Source organism: Lolium rigidum, chromosome 1, assembly GCF_022539505.1.
Source record: "Lolium rigidum isolate FL_2022 chromosome 1, APGP_CSIRO_Lrig_0.1, whole genome shotgun sequence".
Taxonomy (NCBI): domain Eukaryota; kingdom Viridiplantae; phylum Streptophyta; class Magnoliopsida; order Poales; family Poaceae; genus Lolium; species Lolium rigidum.
This window is the reverse complement of record NC_061508.1, coordinates 152038774-152054790: the sequence shown is the minus strand read 5'-3', so window position 1 is coordinate 152054790 and position 16017 is coordinate 152038774. Positions and strand designations below refer to the sequence as shown.

The 16017-nt window shown below is 47.2% G+C and overlaps 1 protein-coding gene across 4 annotated transcripts; it reads right to left on the bottom strand.

The window, feature by feature from the left end:
* Positions 1-4371: 4371 nt before the first annotated feature.
* LOC124683216 (RNA-binding protein 25-like) lies at positions 4372-9840 on the bottom strand. Of its 4 annotated transcripts, none has more exons than XM_047217799.1 (8): positions 9028-9145; positions 8877-8915; positions 8128-8381; positions 7833-7985; positions 6747-7143; positions 6012-6674; positions 5345-5928; positions 4372-4862 (listed from the first exon to the last, which is right to left on the bottom strand). In XM_047217799.1, the coding sequence occupies exons 3-8, from the start codon at positions 8377-8379 to the stop codon at positions 4611-4613; spliced, it is 2301 nt and encodes a 766-aa protein (XP_047073755.1). In that variant the 5' UTR covers positions 8380-8381; positions 8877-8915; positions 9028-9145; the 3' UTR covers positions 4372-4610. The 4 variants fall into 4 exon arrangements, with proteins under 4 accessions (XP_047073755.1, XP_047073748.1, XP_047073734.1 ...); XM_047217792.1 differs by having other exon boundaries at positions 8128-8741; positions 9028-9143; XM_047217778.1 differs by lacking the exons at positions 8877-8915; positions 9028-9145 and adding an exon at positions 9419-9840.
* Between the last annotated feature and the right edge of the window lie 6177 nt (positions 9841-16017).

Here is a 16017-nt window from a genome sequence, read left to right as displayed (position 1 = left end):
AACTCTGACCATGAATGAGCCCATAATAAGGGCATCTCCAACCGGGCGACCCATCCCGCGCCCGCGCGTCCGAATGGGTCGAAACGGACAAAACCGCGGCCCAGCGCGCGGACCCATCCCTAAAACGGATGGCCGCGGCGTCGGGACGACCCAAACCCGGCCCAAATCTTGGACGAGTTTGCGTGGCCGCGGACGCGAAAGGCTGGTCGCTCGCGTCCTCCCTTGTCCGCCCCGGCCCGCCTGTCTGCCTCCCAAAACGAGAAAACACTCCACTCGTACTCCCAAAACCTAGAGATGGCCGACGAAGCGACCGCCGCCGCCACCGCCACCACCGCCGCCATCGGAGAGGAGGCACCGCGGCCGTTGCCGCTCTGCCGTGGAGGCGGCTCCTGAGCCGAGCGGAGGCCGAGCTCCCCCGGGCCGCCGACGAAGAAGGCGAAGGCCGACCTCACCCCGGAGCGAGAGGAAGCTCGAGAGCAAGAAGAGGGCCGACCACCGCGCGGGCGCTCGACCAACGGAAGAGGGAAACCGCTGCCGAGGTGGAGCGGCGGCGGGCGGCGAGGCGGCTTCTCCAACTCAAGACGGAGGCGAAGAGCACTCTCCTTCAAGAGCAGCAGGCGCAAGCCATGCTCTTTTACGGCCACCCAGCGCTCGGCCAGCACATGATCATCCTCGGCACCGGCGCGGCCTCGGTGGGGAGCTCGGCCTCCTCCATGACCCGGCCCCTTCCTCCAAGGTCAACTGCCCCACCGACTGCCCTATTTGGGCACGAAATGGGGGCGCATGGGCGGCACGCGTACCAGTCACGGGATGGGTCACCGGAGGTGGCGAGTCCATGACGGGGCCGTCACCTTCGTCCATTGACACGAACCGTGCGCCGGCGAACTCCAAAGGCCCCAAGAACTCGGGAGCAGCTGCGACGTCCGGTGCACGCAGCCTCGTTCGACGATCCGTCGGACGCGCGCGCGCAGTCACCGTCCACCGTGCGGGCCCCTCCGTCTTTCGCGCGAGACAATGCCGACGACCCTGCCATATCCTTCGACACGAGCGAGGCTCCCCGGCCACCTCCCATTGACACACGGAGGGCACAGCGCCTGTCCCGGCAGCATAAACATTGAGGAGGAGCCGTTGTTAGGTGAGGGCCTCACACAAGCCGCAGCTGCACAAGCTCGAGGTCGCCGGGTAAGCAAACGAACCGCCAACTACACGGAGAAGGAGGACAAGGTGCTCGTCGATGGATGGTTGACCATCGGGCAAGATGCGTTGACGGGTGCCGAGCGAAGGGGACCGCATTCGGCGCCGGATCTATGAATACTTCCATGAACATCGCAAATATGGACGGGAGCCATTTGAGAGCGACCGCAGCGAAATATCGCTCCAAAAGAGGTGGGGAGCAATTCAAACGGAATGCAACAAGTTCCACGCGGCGTATGAGCACGCGAGGCGGCTCCCCGTTAGTGGCATGGGTGTGAAGGACTTGGTATGATTCTTAACCTCAACTTATTCATCCGATGTTTGCACATATGTTTATCGTTGTTGTCGCGCTTTGCTCTAGGTGTGGCGAGCTTTGGAATTCTACAAAGTCAACAATGGAGAGAAGACCTTTGCCTTCCCTCATTGTTGGAAGGAACTCCACGGCACCCCCAAGTTCCAGGAGGGGTACGAGGGCTACATGGCGACCTTGATCGGCAACAATCCCGCCAAAGATGCCACGGTCATTGACCTTGATGGTGGGAAGCCTTGCGGTAGCTCCGCTTCTCGTGCAAGTCGTCCACGCGGCCACAAGTCAACCAAAGCCGACATGAAGCGTGATGCTTCGTCCATGCTATTGTATGGTACTTTGAAGGAGATGCATGCGGACAGAGAGGTGTCCACGGACAAGAGGGATGAGAGGAGGCGCCGAGAGAAAGAAGAGGACAGGAAGAAATTCTTTGATGTCCAGCAGAAGAAGCTTGAGATTGAAGAGGTCAAGGCCAAGACCAAAGCTAAAGAACTTGAGCTCAAGAGAGAGAACTTGAGCTCATAGCAATGGCAAGGGCCAAAGAGGTGGAGCTGAAGGCGAAGAAAGTTGAGCTCAAACGCCAAGCCGAGGACAACCTCATCATGAACGCCGACTTGACCAACATGAGCGAGGCGAAGAGAGCTTGGTTCGAGAAGAGACGAAGGAGATCCTCGAGCGCCCAAATTGAGTTAGACAATCTCAATTGTAATTTTTATATTTTTCTCAAACTATGGCACATTTTATTTGATTTATCATGGTGCATTTGATAATATTTTATGGTATTTGATAATATTTTATGTTTATTATATATTATTCTATGTTTACGAGATATTATTCTATATCAAACTAAGGATCTGTGGCCAGAGGACCTATTTTCCAAAGAAATAGGCCAAATGGCCAAATGGCCAAATGGGTGGCCGCTGCGTTGGGCGCAGCGTGCCATCCAAACGGACGCGCGGACGCGGGGCTCCGTCCGCGCGTCCGCTCGGGCACGCAAATGGCCCAAAACGGACGGCCCAGCGCGTCCGTTTGGATCGCTCGGTTGGAGATGCCCAATGTCCCATTGGGTTTTAACTATTCACTACCAGTTGCTATAAAATAAACTATTCCCTACGGCACTCCAGCTAGTCCGGTCGACCTAGGGTTGAAAACTTAACAGAAACGGCCGGAAAATATGCTTTATCATTTTCGTTTCCGTCTACCTTGTTGGAATCGGAAATGAAATCAGAATCTCCGGAAACGAATATGGAAGCGGAAATCACTGGAAACGAATACGGAGCAGATATAGGACAAATACGTAACGAAAACGGATATTTGTCGCACCATAATGCGGCATAATACCTTGGTTTGTAGACCAAAAGGCACTCACAAACAAGTAGACAATAATATAAGGAATATCAGTTAACTTCGACAAGAGGCAATTTAACACATAGTTTAACAGGAGTGTGGCCGGCCGATGGTGTGGTAGGAAGACGCCGACGCCGCCGCGATCGGCTGGCGTCGTCTCTCGTGGAGTCGTCGCACGGTAGATGAGTCGCCGAGGTGGGCGGCGGTCTAGCCGCACACGACTTAGTGGACTTGATACGTGGCCAAGCCTGTTTTCATATGTAAATGTAGGCCTACCAAGACCACGAGTCTCGGTTATATTTTCGGTTTCCTTCCTCTGCCATTTTCGTTTCCGTCGGAAAAGGCTCTCTCGTTTTCATTCCATTTCCGCAAAATGCCACTTCCTTTTTCGTATTTGGCCCTCATTTCTTTTTTCTTCAAAAATGGATGGAAAGTTTTCGTTTCGTTTTCAACCCTACGTCGACTGCTCTATAGTATTTAAAAAGTTCAAAAAAAAGTTATAGTAGAGAGTACAGTATTTAAAAAATAGAGGAAAAACTGTTCCTTACACAGCAATCCATGTTCAGAGTTTATTTTTTGCCTTTAATGTTGACGATCATAGTATCTTATCCTTGACTTTGCTATGATCGCCGATCATGACATGGTTACATGGTTACAAGATCTGGAGGCTTTAGTCAAAGTTCAGCACATTCATCGACTTATGTGTTAACGGTAAAATATACTCCATCTGGATTACTTAGGATACTAGTACAAGAGAAACATAGATTGAACGTATAACCTTGCAGGTATTGATAAATTCTATGGTGACTTAGTCAATTTCAAGATTTAATTCGCATGCTCAGTCTTTCGGAGGTGATCGGATAAGGTGTACGTGTGTGCGTTTATAGGAATGAGTGTATGTGCGTGTATGTGAGCGTCTGCATTTGTACTGTATTTCTCAAAAAAAAAATTTTGCTAAATTTGAGTTTTTGTTTTATTTTTTCACCATGTACAATTCTATGCAAAGAAAGTCAAGCTGACGAAGGTAACAGAAATTCTATTGGAGGACACCCTAAACACTGAACACGCAAGTACTCAACAACTTCAGATCAAATGTTATGTATCAGGATGAGTTCACATAAATAGATCATCTGGTTTAATTCTGTAGGGCTTACACAACAATCCAGATCAAGAATCTACTTGCCACGCCACAACCAAAGTGTACGATCTACACAACAATGCACGTCAAGAATATACTGTTCCCATGATTGTCAGCGATCACAAGGCAGTTACTACAAGATCTGGGGTCTTGGTAAAAGTCCAGACCATTGATCGATTTATGCTCCTAGTACAACAAACACTAACCTTGTACATACATATAACTTTGTAGACATTGATTGCTCTTGAAATGGTTCATTCCTGAAAATTTTGAGTTTTTTACCATGAAATCCTCCTCAAAGATAATCAAGTTGATGAAGATTTTCCATAACATGTATTCACCATAAACATCACAGTGATATAAATTCTATAAAAAGACACTGTAATGCGCAAGCATGCAACAACTTTAGATCAAATGTTATTGTATCACCTGTTCATGTATACATTTCTACAATAGGCATCAGAACATATAGGGAACCACTAACTTGATCTCACTCAAATGTTTTCGGAGGCTGTCTCAGAAGTCTACAAGTGAGAACACAGTTGCTGACAAAAAAACAGAGAATGTTGTACAAGATCATTGCCTCAACTTCAAGCCTTACCTTCCTCCCTGAAAAAAATAACTTCAAGCCTTCCCTCTTCCTGATAGTCCTGCTTCAACTTTCTTGATTTCAAATATTAGCATCCTCCACATCTTAAGGACAAACATTTCAGCCTCAACATCCAAAATTGACTGTAGGAGCTCCAGCATTTTCGACGCATGCACATGATCTTTGGTGCACGAGACTATATATTCCACCAAAGTTGATTCCTCCTCACCAAGAAATTCAACTATCTTTTTTGAGATCCAAGGCCTCATTCTATCATGCAACTCATGCTGCCACAAAAGAATGATGATATTAATTTTGAATATAACCATGTCACATACAAAACACAGGGAAAGCTAAATCAAATAGTGCAGAGTAAGAAACATTCTCAAAACCATATGACCCAACTTCCATATTCTATAAATATCCAGAATACATCTGCACGGGTACCTCTCAAAATAATTACAGATGGTAATCAGTATGAAAATAACAGGTTTATCATTATACTCATGAAGATGTGTTATTCGGGTCATCAGGTGGATCTCATATCTATTTGGAAGGAAAGAACTCAAATGTCCTCACATCCGCAACAGTTCAAGGAGCACTATAAACATAGTTAAAAGTGTTCCATAAATACTTGTATAACGTTAAGAGGAAAAACATGCATGCACAAATAAATGACATGACAATCACTTCAAACTAGGTAAGAAACAAAACATTTCCCAATTTTAAGTACTCCGTATTAAAAATACAAGGTCGAGAGACTATTCACCTTCTCATATATTGACCAATTAATATCATAGGAAAAAAGCTCTTCCTTTGTCCTCGGAATCATATCAATCAGTTGTTTTGCATCCACAATTTTCTTGTTCTCTGACTTGGGCTTATCTTGCCTATCTTTGTCTCGATCCTGCATCTTTTCTCTTCTCTCATCACTGATGCGAGCACCATCTTCCTCATTTCGACTTTTATCCCTTTGGCTCAACCTATCAGTGGATCTCCTGCTCCTATCCTTCTCACTTTCAAGCTTCTCTTCCTTCTGATTAGATACCAAGATGCGCTTGGCAAACTCAGCAGCTGCTACAATATTCTGTTGGCCAGCAGAAGAATCTGTCTCCACAGCTTGTAATTCCTCAGTGGAGTAATCGATAGGTACTAAAGGTCTTATCTTTTTATCCTTATTATCCTCATCATCATCCTCAGCAAAAACTGATGGAACAGATGTTCGTTTTCCAGAGCCAATCAAACCAAAACCCAGCTTCTTTGCTGGTGCATTGCTATTTTGATTGATATCTAGAATTTGACCTTGTATCGTACTTGCTTCATCACCATTATTGTCCTTGTGAGTGCCATCATCTGTACAATGGATGTAAAAGAAAATGTTGGAATTAGAATGTAGCTCACGTGATAAACTTTGCAAGGAAAATATTCACACTCACCTGCATAACCACCATTTGCAAAGCCGGTAATGTTATCATCATCTGAATTAATCGGCTTGTTTTGCACATTACTTTCCTTTTCATCATCACCATCAACCTCCATAAGTGTAGCAGACTCTGCTGCGGCTGCCGCAGCCGCCGCAGCTGCTTCATCTGCTTGCTGTTGCAGCTCTATAGCACGCCTCCTTGCCTCAGCAATTTCCTCTTCCTCTTTCAATTTGTCTGCCAAGTCTTCTTGTTTTTCACGTTGCCTCCTCCTTTTCCTCTCTTCAAATGTGCTACTACCCTTGCGTCTTCTTTTCCTTGAATCCTCTTCGTCACTATCCTCTTCCTGCTTCATGATCTCCCTTCTACGTTCACGTTCTTTTTCCTTCTCGCGGTCCTTCTCATATTGCCTTTGATATTCCTTCTCTTTTTCCCTGGATTCCCACTCCTTAACATGATCTTTGTACAGCCTTTCCACTTCTTTATGCTTGTGTTCCTTGTCTCTATCTCTCCTGACTCTTTCTCGCTCACGCTCACGCTCATATCTTTGAATATCTTTTTCTCGCTTGTCCTTATCATGTTCTCTATCCTTCCTCCTATCAGGCGAGCCAGTTTCTGCTTTTTCAGTTTCATTAGATGTCCTTTTGTCCATGTCATCATTATTCTTGTCTTCAGAATCTGCAACAGCAATGAAGTAAATGTTATTCAAATGCAATTTCCGACAAAAAAAAAATTAGCAGTACTACATACCAGTGTTTGTCATGTCTACACCAGACTCTCCATTATTATGTTTGGATGAGATTTCAGCAAGTGGTTGAACTGGCGGCGGTGGTGGTGGCGGCGGCGGCGGTCGAGTCTTTAACCACTCTTCAATCATACTATTTATTTGTTCTGCAGCCTCCTTATCCGCCTCAGAATCTTCATTTGTAACAATCCCAAATTTCTTAGTATTTTCTTGATCATCCTTATCTCCAACATCTTCTGTTTCATCTGTTTTATCAGAATCAAGCTTCAATGATTCATTTTCAGCAGCAGCAGAAGTTCCATCCCCGCCTCCATCTTCCTTTTCTTTGGCATTCTCCTGTGCCTTCTTTTTTCCTTCAACATGTTTTTTCAGGTACTCTTTGGTGGCATCATTAATATTAACCTGGCATAAATATAGGACACATGGTAACATTATCATTACTTTGGTAGAACAAACGAAATATTACAAACAAATATTTAACAGGAAACATATACGGTGACAAATCATCTCAATCTGAAAGAAAAATCATAAAATGGCCTCCTAAAAACATGTGATTAGGATTTGCTACATCATGCAGGATTTTCAAGGTAAATATGGTCTTTCTGTGCATCCTTACGCAAAAGAACTGAGGGGGCATTTCAAATGCTGGTTGCTACATGACGCAACACATGAACAAATTGGCAACAATCAAATGCAGTCATACTTAACAAGTTCTGCCTATGCATACAGCAACAGAAAATTTGATGAACTGAACAACGGTACACAGAAAAAGGTTAAGGTAGCAACTTTTGTACCCTCGTTTTCTTGATCCAAAAGATGACACATGCTTCAATTAAAGATAGGTCTGGAACCCACATGCAAGTCAGTGACGAAGACAATAAATTCAATAATTTCCACTTGGTTAGTAGATGGATCAGGCTAATTACTAAGAAACAATTTATATCAGTTTTGTCAGTTTTTGCTTAAAAAGAACTGCCAGAAACAACTGATGTCATGGCCTATATATATTTGGTTGTATGTCCTTTTTCTTTCAAAGGAACTTACATTCTAGTTCCCATATTTCATAATCGTAAGAATGTAATGATACATACCACGAGTTCTTGTCCATCAATGCTCAATTTGTTGAGCAACCGAGTAGCACGAAGTATGCCTTCAGCAGACTCAAACTCACAAAAGCCAAATGCTACGGGTTTCCCATTACTTGGATTTTGGGTCCGCTTCCAACTCTTGACAGGTCCACAAATCTGAAGACGAAAAAACATTTAGACACATAATACAAGCAGTTGATTACACCAATGCAAGCATAAACATAAAATCTGAATGAAGCATGCAGAATTCAAACTCTTCCATGTATAATCTTGAAATAATAGGAAGATATAGATATACCCGAAGAAGTGAAAGAATGAAATCATTGTCCACTGTTGGGGCAATCTTCCCAACATAAACTGCAGTTGGTGGTTTGTCAAGAGGTGTAACAGCTGGAGCAGGCGGTCTGACAGGAGGGGCTACCATAGGAGGAGCACCACGGATCCCAGGCATAAGGGGTGGCCGTTGAATTGGCATAACACCAACTGGAGGCATGGGGCGTGGAGGAAAGACTGGACGCATCATAGTGTATGGTCCAGGATAGCGTTGCATACCTGAAGAGAGAAACAAACAAACATCTATGCTGCCACGTTAGTAAAAGTTCGGAAAACGGAACACACACTGCATAAATTAATCATTTGAAATACATGGAACTAATACAAACGGAAATATGAAAATACTTATGTTACCATAAGCCACGAAGAAAGAAGAGCGTTACTAAACAGATAAGGAGGTATCTTGCATGTTCAAAATAATAACTGGAGTTAACATGGACAAAAGGTAATATTGTGTTGGAATGAAAGAAGAATTAGGTAAAGCTGGCCTTACCTCCTCTTAGCGCCCAATGGACAGAGTTCAATGTACTTGTATTGGTTATTTGCAAAACTTGGGATAGCTCACACCATTGCATTGCACTACTCAGATATAAAAGCTTAAGCAGATGTGTCACTCTCTTTAAAATTTCTTATTGACAGTAGTAACTAAAAATCAAACCAAATTAAGGAGGAAAAATACTTGACATGAAATTAAGCGGTAGGAAATCATGGTACCTTAGCCCATATTTTTGCAACAACCCATTGTTGAAGGATCTAAGTACATACAGAAACTGAGCCTAATTAAGCGGCAGGCTAAAGCATTTAAATCAATTAGACAACAATGCGGGAAAAAAATAACCAGTTCAAATTCAGACGTTCAGCATACCACGCGCAGTGAGGGAGAAAACGATCGGTTACAGCTCCAGTTAGAGCTGCGGAATCAAACATGAGCCAGCACCTCTCGCCGTAGGGTGCTCACGACCACCGCTGTAGCATAGAAATACCCGGTCATCGTTATCAAGCGAGCGGATCCCAGTTGCTCTAGCACTAAATCAGTAGCATCAGAGGCGTCCGAACCCTGATCCCCGCAGCATCCTACCCACGTCGACACATATATCTACTCGATTTCCTACAGCGCAAGCTCATGAAACGCGTCTGGAAACCCCCCAGATGCAAATCGGGGGAATTGTAAATTCAGTGTCTTATTAAATCCCAAGAGGCCTAGAGAGCAGCGTAGTAGATGTTAATGGAGATGGGTGGAGGAAGGGTTTACCCACCGGGAGGAACGGGGGCGCCGGGCTGCTGCATGTAGGGCCCCGGCTGGGGAGCGTACATGGTGGGCGGGCGCATCACGTGGTGCACGCCTGGCGGCTGCATCGGGTAGCCCGGATTGCGCACGGCGCCGTACTGCTGCATCTGCGGCGGGGGAGGTCCGGGCATCGGGCGGAAGGACGGGGTGAAGGACACCGGCGCGGGGGGCATCGGCGGCATGATGAGCGGAGGGCCCGGGAGGGGGTTAGGGTTAGGGCTTGGCATGGTGGGGTTGGGGGTCAAGGGGTTAGGGGTTGTGGGGTTGGGCGGGGTGGCGGTGGCGGTGGCGGTGGCCGGAGGCGGAGTTGCTGTGTTGGGAGGAGTTGACGGCGGCGGGTCTAGGTTGTCCGGGGGCGGCGCCACGGCCGCCATGGTTGGGGAGAGGAGGAGCAGAGGTCCCGATGGGGGTTGATGCACGGCGAGGAGGCTGATTCCGTGTGGTTGACGCAGGAACAGTTGGGAAGCAAAGGCCCGTGAACTGGGCCGGCCGGTACGAAGATGCAAACCTGACCAACGGCACGGCCCAGCACGGCACTGGCCCGGCCCCGTGCTCATGTGCCTGGCACACATGCGGCCCGTGAACTGGTGGCCCGTGCTGTCCGGCCCACGTGCCCCGTGAAGCTAGCCGGCTCGTTTTGCACACGGCGGGCCGAAAATGGCCCGTTTTGCCCGTCTTCTTCTGTCTCTAGGCGTGAAACTTCTAGAAAAAAACAAAAAAAAATAGGAGGCAAAGATTCCATATGGAGCTAGTTTCCTAAACAAAAAACCTTACGTAGATAAGAAAACAGAGTACATCCACTCTAAAAATCAAAACAACATAGCCGCTTGTTCATCCATCTCGCACATGATTCATGTGGTATCTCACGAAGAGGATCTGCCCTCCTCCGCGATGCATATTCAATTTCAAATAATCTTTTAGCACCTTCTTCATCCATCTTGATATGTTGATACCTCACCAAGTGGCTGGTTCCTCCTCCGCGTGCATAATGCAGGATGACATGTCATCTTTTGCACACTGCTACACACCTCCTAACACCATCCACCTCGTGCTCTTCTTGTATGCATGAAGTGTCCCCAAGTGAAACAATTCTTCCGGTTGACACCAGCCATGTATGAGAGATCGTGGGAAATGAGAGGGGTAGGTTGAGTACTCTTGAGTAGTTGAGGGTGAGAAATAAGAGGGGTGGGTTGCCCTATTTATAGCAAAAAAAAAGAGGCTAGGGGTAATATGGGGACAAGGTTTGTATGGAGATAAAAAAGTGGCCTTTATTATTAGCTGCTGACATAGGCATCCTCAATGGGCTTGCCGAAGATGGTACCCGGGGTTTACTGAATGCCCACGACCCGATGTTTATGAAGCCCGGAAGTCCAGTTACGAAATAGTTTGGAAATGTAGAGTTGTAATAGGAATAATGACTTGTAACTATTACGGGACGAACTCAAAGAGTCTCCCGGACTTTGTAACTTGTACATCAAAAAACCCTCGGCTCCGCCTCCTATATAAGGGGGAGTCGAGGGACAAAGAGGGGATCAATTTCATTGTCAACACAACCCTAGTTTCTTAGCAACCGAAGATCTACTTGCCCTTTACTTCCCTGAAAACCCTAGTCTACAATATGTAGGCATTGACAAGTCGATACCTTGTCAATTGGCGCCGTCTGTGGGAATTGAAGGCGACAAGGAATTGATCTCGATGGCACGCTCAACATCATCGACATCTTCGGTGGCAAGCAACGCGATGGACAGAGGTAAATAGATCGAAACTAGTCTAGTCGATTTTGTCACTCACCCGCCCTCCCGTGTGGATGCATATGCGTATCTGGAGGAGCCTATGGAGATGACGTTCGGGAGGTTCCACTTCCGCGTCAAAAAAGAGGGATCGCATCGTCTCGAGGTTCCGATTTCGTCGGGATCTTCGGGGACCGACTCCGATTTTTCGGAATCATCGTCATCGTTCGAGATCGACGCCGAGGAAATCTCGTCGCCACGCTTCGCCAAGTCGGTGACAAGCGGAGAACTCGTCAAGATCTTTGGTAGCATGTCCTTCGAGTCATCTGCGGACTCCAATATAAGCAGCGACTCAGACAGCGCCGGCATCTTCAACTTCATCGACAGATCTACTTCTGTTTGGGAGGTCTTCACCGATCTATACGACGGTGTCACCAACCCCAACGAAAGTTGAAAGATCGAGATGTCGCCTAGAGGGGGGGTGAATAGGCACGCGGATTTGTCTTGTAAGAATGCGGAATTAAACTAATGTTTAGTTTACAAGGACAAACCCTAAATATGCTAAGCTCAACTAAGTGTGACAATGGCAACTAGAGCTAAGCAAGATAGGCACAAGATATATGTAGCACAAGTGATAGCAAGATATATGTACTTCAAGCACGATGGCTATCACAAGGAAAGAGAGCTCGGGTATAGAAATAACCGAGGCACGCGGAGACGAGGATGTATTCCCGTGTTCCCTTGCCTTGCAACAAGGTACGTCACGTTTGGAGGAGTGGAGGTCCCACGAAGGATTCCCCGCGCCACGAAGGCTCACCCTATTCTCCGAACCACACCCACGAAGGATAATGGCCCTTTCCTTATGGTTAGTTTTTCCTCCGCTCCGGGAGATGGCAAGCTCCACAACCACTTCACAAGCTCCACGAAGGAGAAGCCCGGGCCTCTTCACAATCTTCTTGAAGAGATCACCGGAGCACCAATCACCAAGCCAACTAGGAGGTCACCCTCCAAGAGTAACAAGCTCACGGTCTCTTACTCGAACAAATCGTGGTGGAGAGCTCAACACTATGCAATGATGCAAAGCAAGAACACCGGAGGTGTTCAAGTCCTTCACACTCAAATCCCACCAAAGCAACGAATGCTAGGATGAGATTGGAGAGGAAGAACAAGGGGGAAAGTCAACCAAAGACTCCAAGATCTAGATCCCGAGAGATTCTCTCACTTAGAGAAGAAACGGTTTGGTGGAAGTGTAGATCTAGATCTCCTCTCTCAAATCCTCAAATATGAGCAAGAATGGTTGGAGGAATCAAGGGGGAGAGCAAGTTCTTCAAATAGCCACAATGGAGATGAGAGAATAGGAAGAACTAGTTGCTCAAGGTGGAAGAAGGGCTATTTATAGTCTAGGGAGAAAAATAACCGTTGGGGAAAAAAACCGGGTGAAAATCGGCTCAAAAACGAGTCAAAAAAGTGCCCAGGCCGGCCAGCAGGCCGGCCGAGCCGGAGCTCGGGCCGGAGAGGCCGGTGGCCTGTCCGGTCGGACCGGCCCACCGGCCGGGCGGGGCGAGAGCGCGCGCGTGCGGTGAGAAAGGCCTCGGGCGCGGCGGGGAAACCGGGCCGCGGGCCGGGCCGGCGGGGTGGTGAGGCCCGACGACCGGCCGGGGAGGCCAGCCAGGCAAGGGCGCGCGGGTGGTCCGGTGGAGCCGACGGCCCAGTTGCGCACAGGCGGCGCAGAGGCTTCAGGCCGCCCGGGCCTTCGGCGGCTGAGGCGGCCCAGTCCGGATCCGGTCGGACCGAGGGCGCGCGCGGGCAGGCGGTCACGGACCGGACTCTGCGACCGGACTTGGGCCGAAAGGCCCCGGGAGGCGGCCCGGATGGCACCAGCGCCGGATCCGGTCACGGACCGGGTGGGCCGGTGGCTGGGCCGGTCGGCCGGCCGGCTCCCTCCCCTTTTTCTCTTTTTCTTTTTATTCTTTTCTCATCTTTCCTTTTTCTTTAATAACTATTGCTCCTGAACTCCGATTGACATGAAACCAATTTTGTTGGAAAGATAACGACGAATAGAACCCCAACAAAAACTGGAAATATGGAGACTCCTCACATAACATTTTTAGATGATTTTAGAGAGGAGTCTCCCACCGTCAAGAAACGGTAAAGACGTCCAAACTCGAAAACGCAATAGAAGATGCATGCGGATTCCGTTTTCGATGAACTTGGGCTTGTTGTAAAGCTAGCAACAAGCTCAAGAACCTCACACAGAGAAACACCAAGAAGCAATAAGGATATGCAAAGTATGCAAAGGATTGAGCTCCCTAAGACGATGTGATCAAGTTACCCAACCGAAAGCCCCTCTTGATAGTGCGGCTATCTATCCTATAATCCGGTCTCCCATCAACCACCTTGAGACCGGTAAAAGGAAAACCTATCAAGGTCATACCTTTGCCTTGCGCATCCTGCTTGATCTTGATGATAACTCTTCAAGCTCTACACAAGCCAGAATGCCTCACTTGATCAATGTTGCTTCGTGAATACTCACAAATGCTCCCTCATACACCATGATGGGAAAGCTCTATTGATGCACATCTTCACATGTCCATTATCACCAAATGGACGGCAAGCTTCAAGCATGTGATCCACTTGAGATGCTCATCTTGAACTTGCCCGACTTAACCTTGTACCTTCTCATACTCTCATAAGATAGAGCATGGCTAATATTGAGTTCCACATAAGAACTCCATCTTCATTTCTTCTTCTTGATCATATCACATATGTATCTTCAAACCGATGATCTTGATGCCAATACACAAGGTATACCTTTATCTTCATGGCATCCATACTTGAATCCAACACATGGAGAACAAGTAGTACCTATGGAATATTCCTTCATATAAACTCAATGAAAACATTAGTCCATAGGGGTTGTCATTAATTACCAAAACCACACATAGGGGCAATGTACACTTACAAAAGTCAAGCTTCAAAATATCATCAAGTCTATGTAATTGGAGAGCCAAGTCGCCCACAGGAGGAGACATCAGAGGCTTTCGATGATGTGGGAAATCCATACATCGATCCCGCTGATCTTACGCGAGGTTTGGGCACCAAGTACGTTGGACCTGCGACGCGACAGATGGTGCAACTTCCGCAAGCGGCTTGGGACAGAGCTGCAAAAGCTATGGACGGTACAGAGCCGATGACTACAACTGCCACGTCCGAAGAATTTCAAGCATACCAGTATAAGCTCGCTCGTGCTGGACGAGAACTCGAAAAGCAAACAGTTGAGCTTAATAGGAGGAAAGCTGCAGCTTCTACGTCAAGCCGAATAAGGGCAGAGCTCAGCCGACATTCAGGAACTTCGGAATCTAATCACAGGGCAGCCCGTAATAGAGCAAGGTCGAGGCTGCAGAACGTGCCCGAAGGTGAGAGGGACAATCTGATCCAAAATGTCGATATGTCCTTTATGTCAATAGATACAAGGGAAACGTTATTCCCAAAACACCGGAAGCTGGATATATGGCGACTCGGGCCTTTATACTGGCAAATAGACCACCTCCCGGAGATCCGAGGGAAGCATTGTACAACATGGCTATAGAAGGAGTTGGAGTCATGGGAACAGCATTCGCAAACACAGGTACACCTCCCTAAGGTGCTCCAAGGCAAAATAGTCCACGACCTACAGTGGTGGTACAGGACCCGCCAAGAACAAGCGCGGCAAGAGATACATCGACACAGGCGCGAGTTGATAGGGTGCGGCAAGAGAGGAGAGAGCGTCGGCAGTCTCTAGAAGTCGACGAGGAGGAGATGTGCGGGCTCCCTTGCTTTACTCGAAGAGTTCGCAAAACGCGGGTTCCATCTGGTTTCAAGTTACCCGACAACTACAAGAAGTTTGATGGCCTGCAAGATCCAGAGGATTGGCTAGTCGACTATCTGGAAACAGTGAAATTGACGGGAGGAACCAAAGCAACTACCATGCAGAGCATCCAAGTGCATCTAAGTGGAGCAACGCGATCATGGATAAAAAAGTTACCACCTGGATCCATCGATAGTTGGGAAACTTTCGAGGATATGTTTGTGAACAATTTCTTATGTACATGCAAGAAACCTGCCTCAATAGAGCAGATACGAGCATGTAGACAAAAGTATGATGAGTCGATGAGGATGTACATTCAGAGGTGGAACATTATCAAAAACTCGGCAGAAAACATATCTGATGAAAGAGCGATAGATGCGTTTGTCGATGGGATTCGAAGGAAAGATCTAGTCGAGGATTTGGGAAGGACTAATCCAAAAACAATAGCGGCACTGATGGAAATAGCGAATCGTTGGGCAGATGGAGAAGATGATGTTCACAACAAGCGGCATAGGTCGCCTGAGGACGATCGTAATCGAAATATTCAAAATAGACGACGATTTTCTCGCCAATTTTCTGACTATGATGGTCCCGGCCAAATATCGGCTGGCTTCCGAGGAAATAGCGGAAACAATAATCGAGATGAATATCAAAAGAGCGGTGAACAGCGTAACGACTACAGGGATAGTCCACATCCCAACAGGAAAAATAATGGACCAAGATTCCAAAGGCCGTAAATATCTCCCGAAGATATGATGAACGGCCATGCCAGCTGCACTTCTTTCTCGACAACAATGGGAAGAGGCAGTCGGGGCATTTGCAGAAGGGTTGCCGAACTTTCCAGGCGCTGAACAGGTACGCGGGGTGATACGTCTCAAACGTATCAATAATTTCTTATGTTCCATGCTACTTTTATGATGATACTCACATGTTTTATACACACTTTATGTCATTATTATGCATTTTCCGGAGGCGGGTGCTTCCATAGAC

Bases quoted from the DNA above. Each gene is read 5' to 3' on its own strand.
- LOC124683216 (XM_047217778.1), bottom strand. From the start codon at position 9,824: ATGGCGGCCGTGGCGCCGCCCCCGGACAACCTAGACCCGCCGCCGTCA. The intron at 7,144-7,832 runs GTATGTATCATT...TATTTATGCCAG, and splicing joins TTGATGGACAAGAACTCGTG to GTTAATATTAATGATGCCAC. The intron at 4,863-5,344 runs GTGAATAGTCTC...CTTTTGTGGCAG, and splicing joins ATTGGTCAATATATGAGAAG to CATGAGTTGCATGATAGAAT.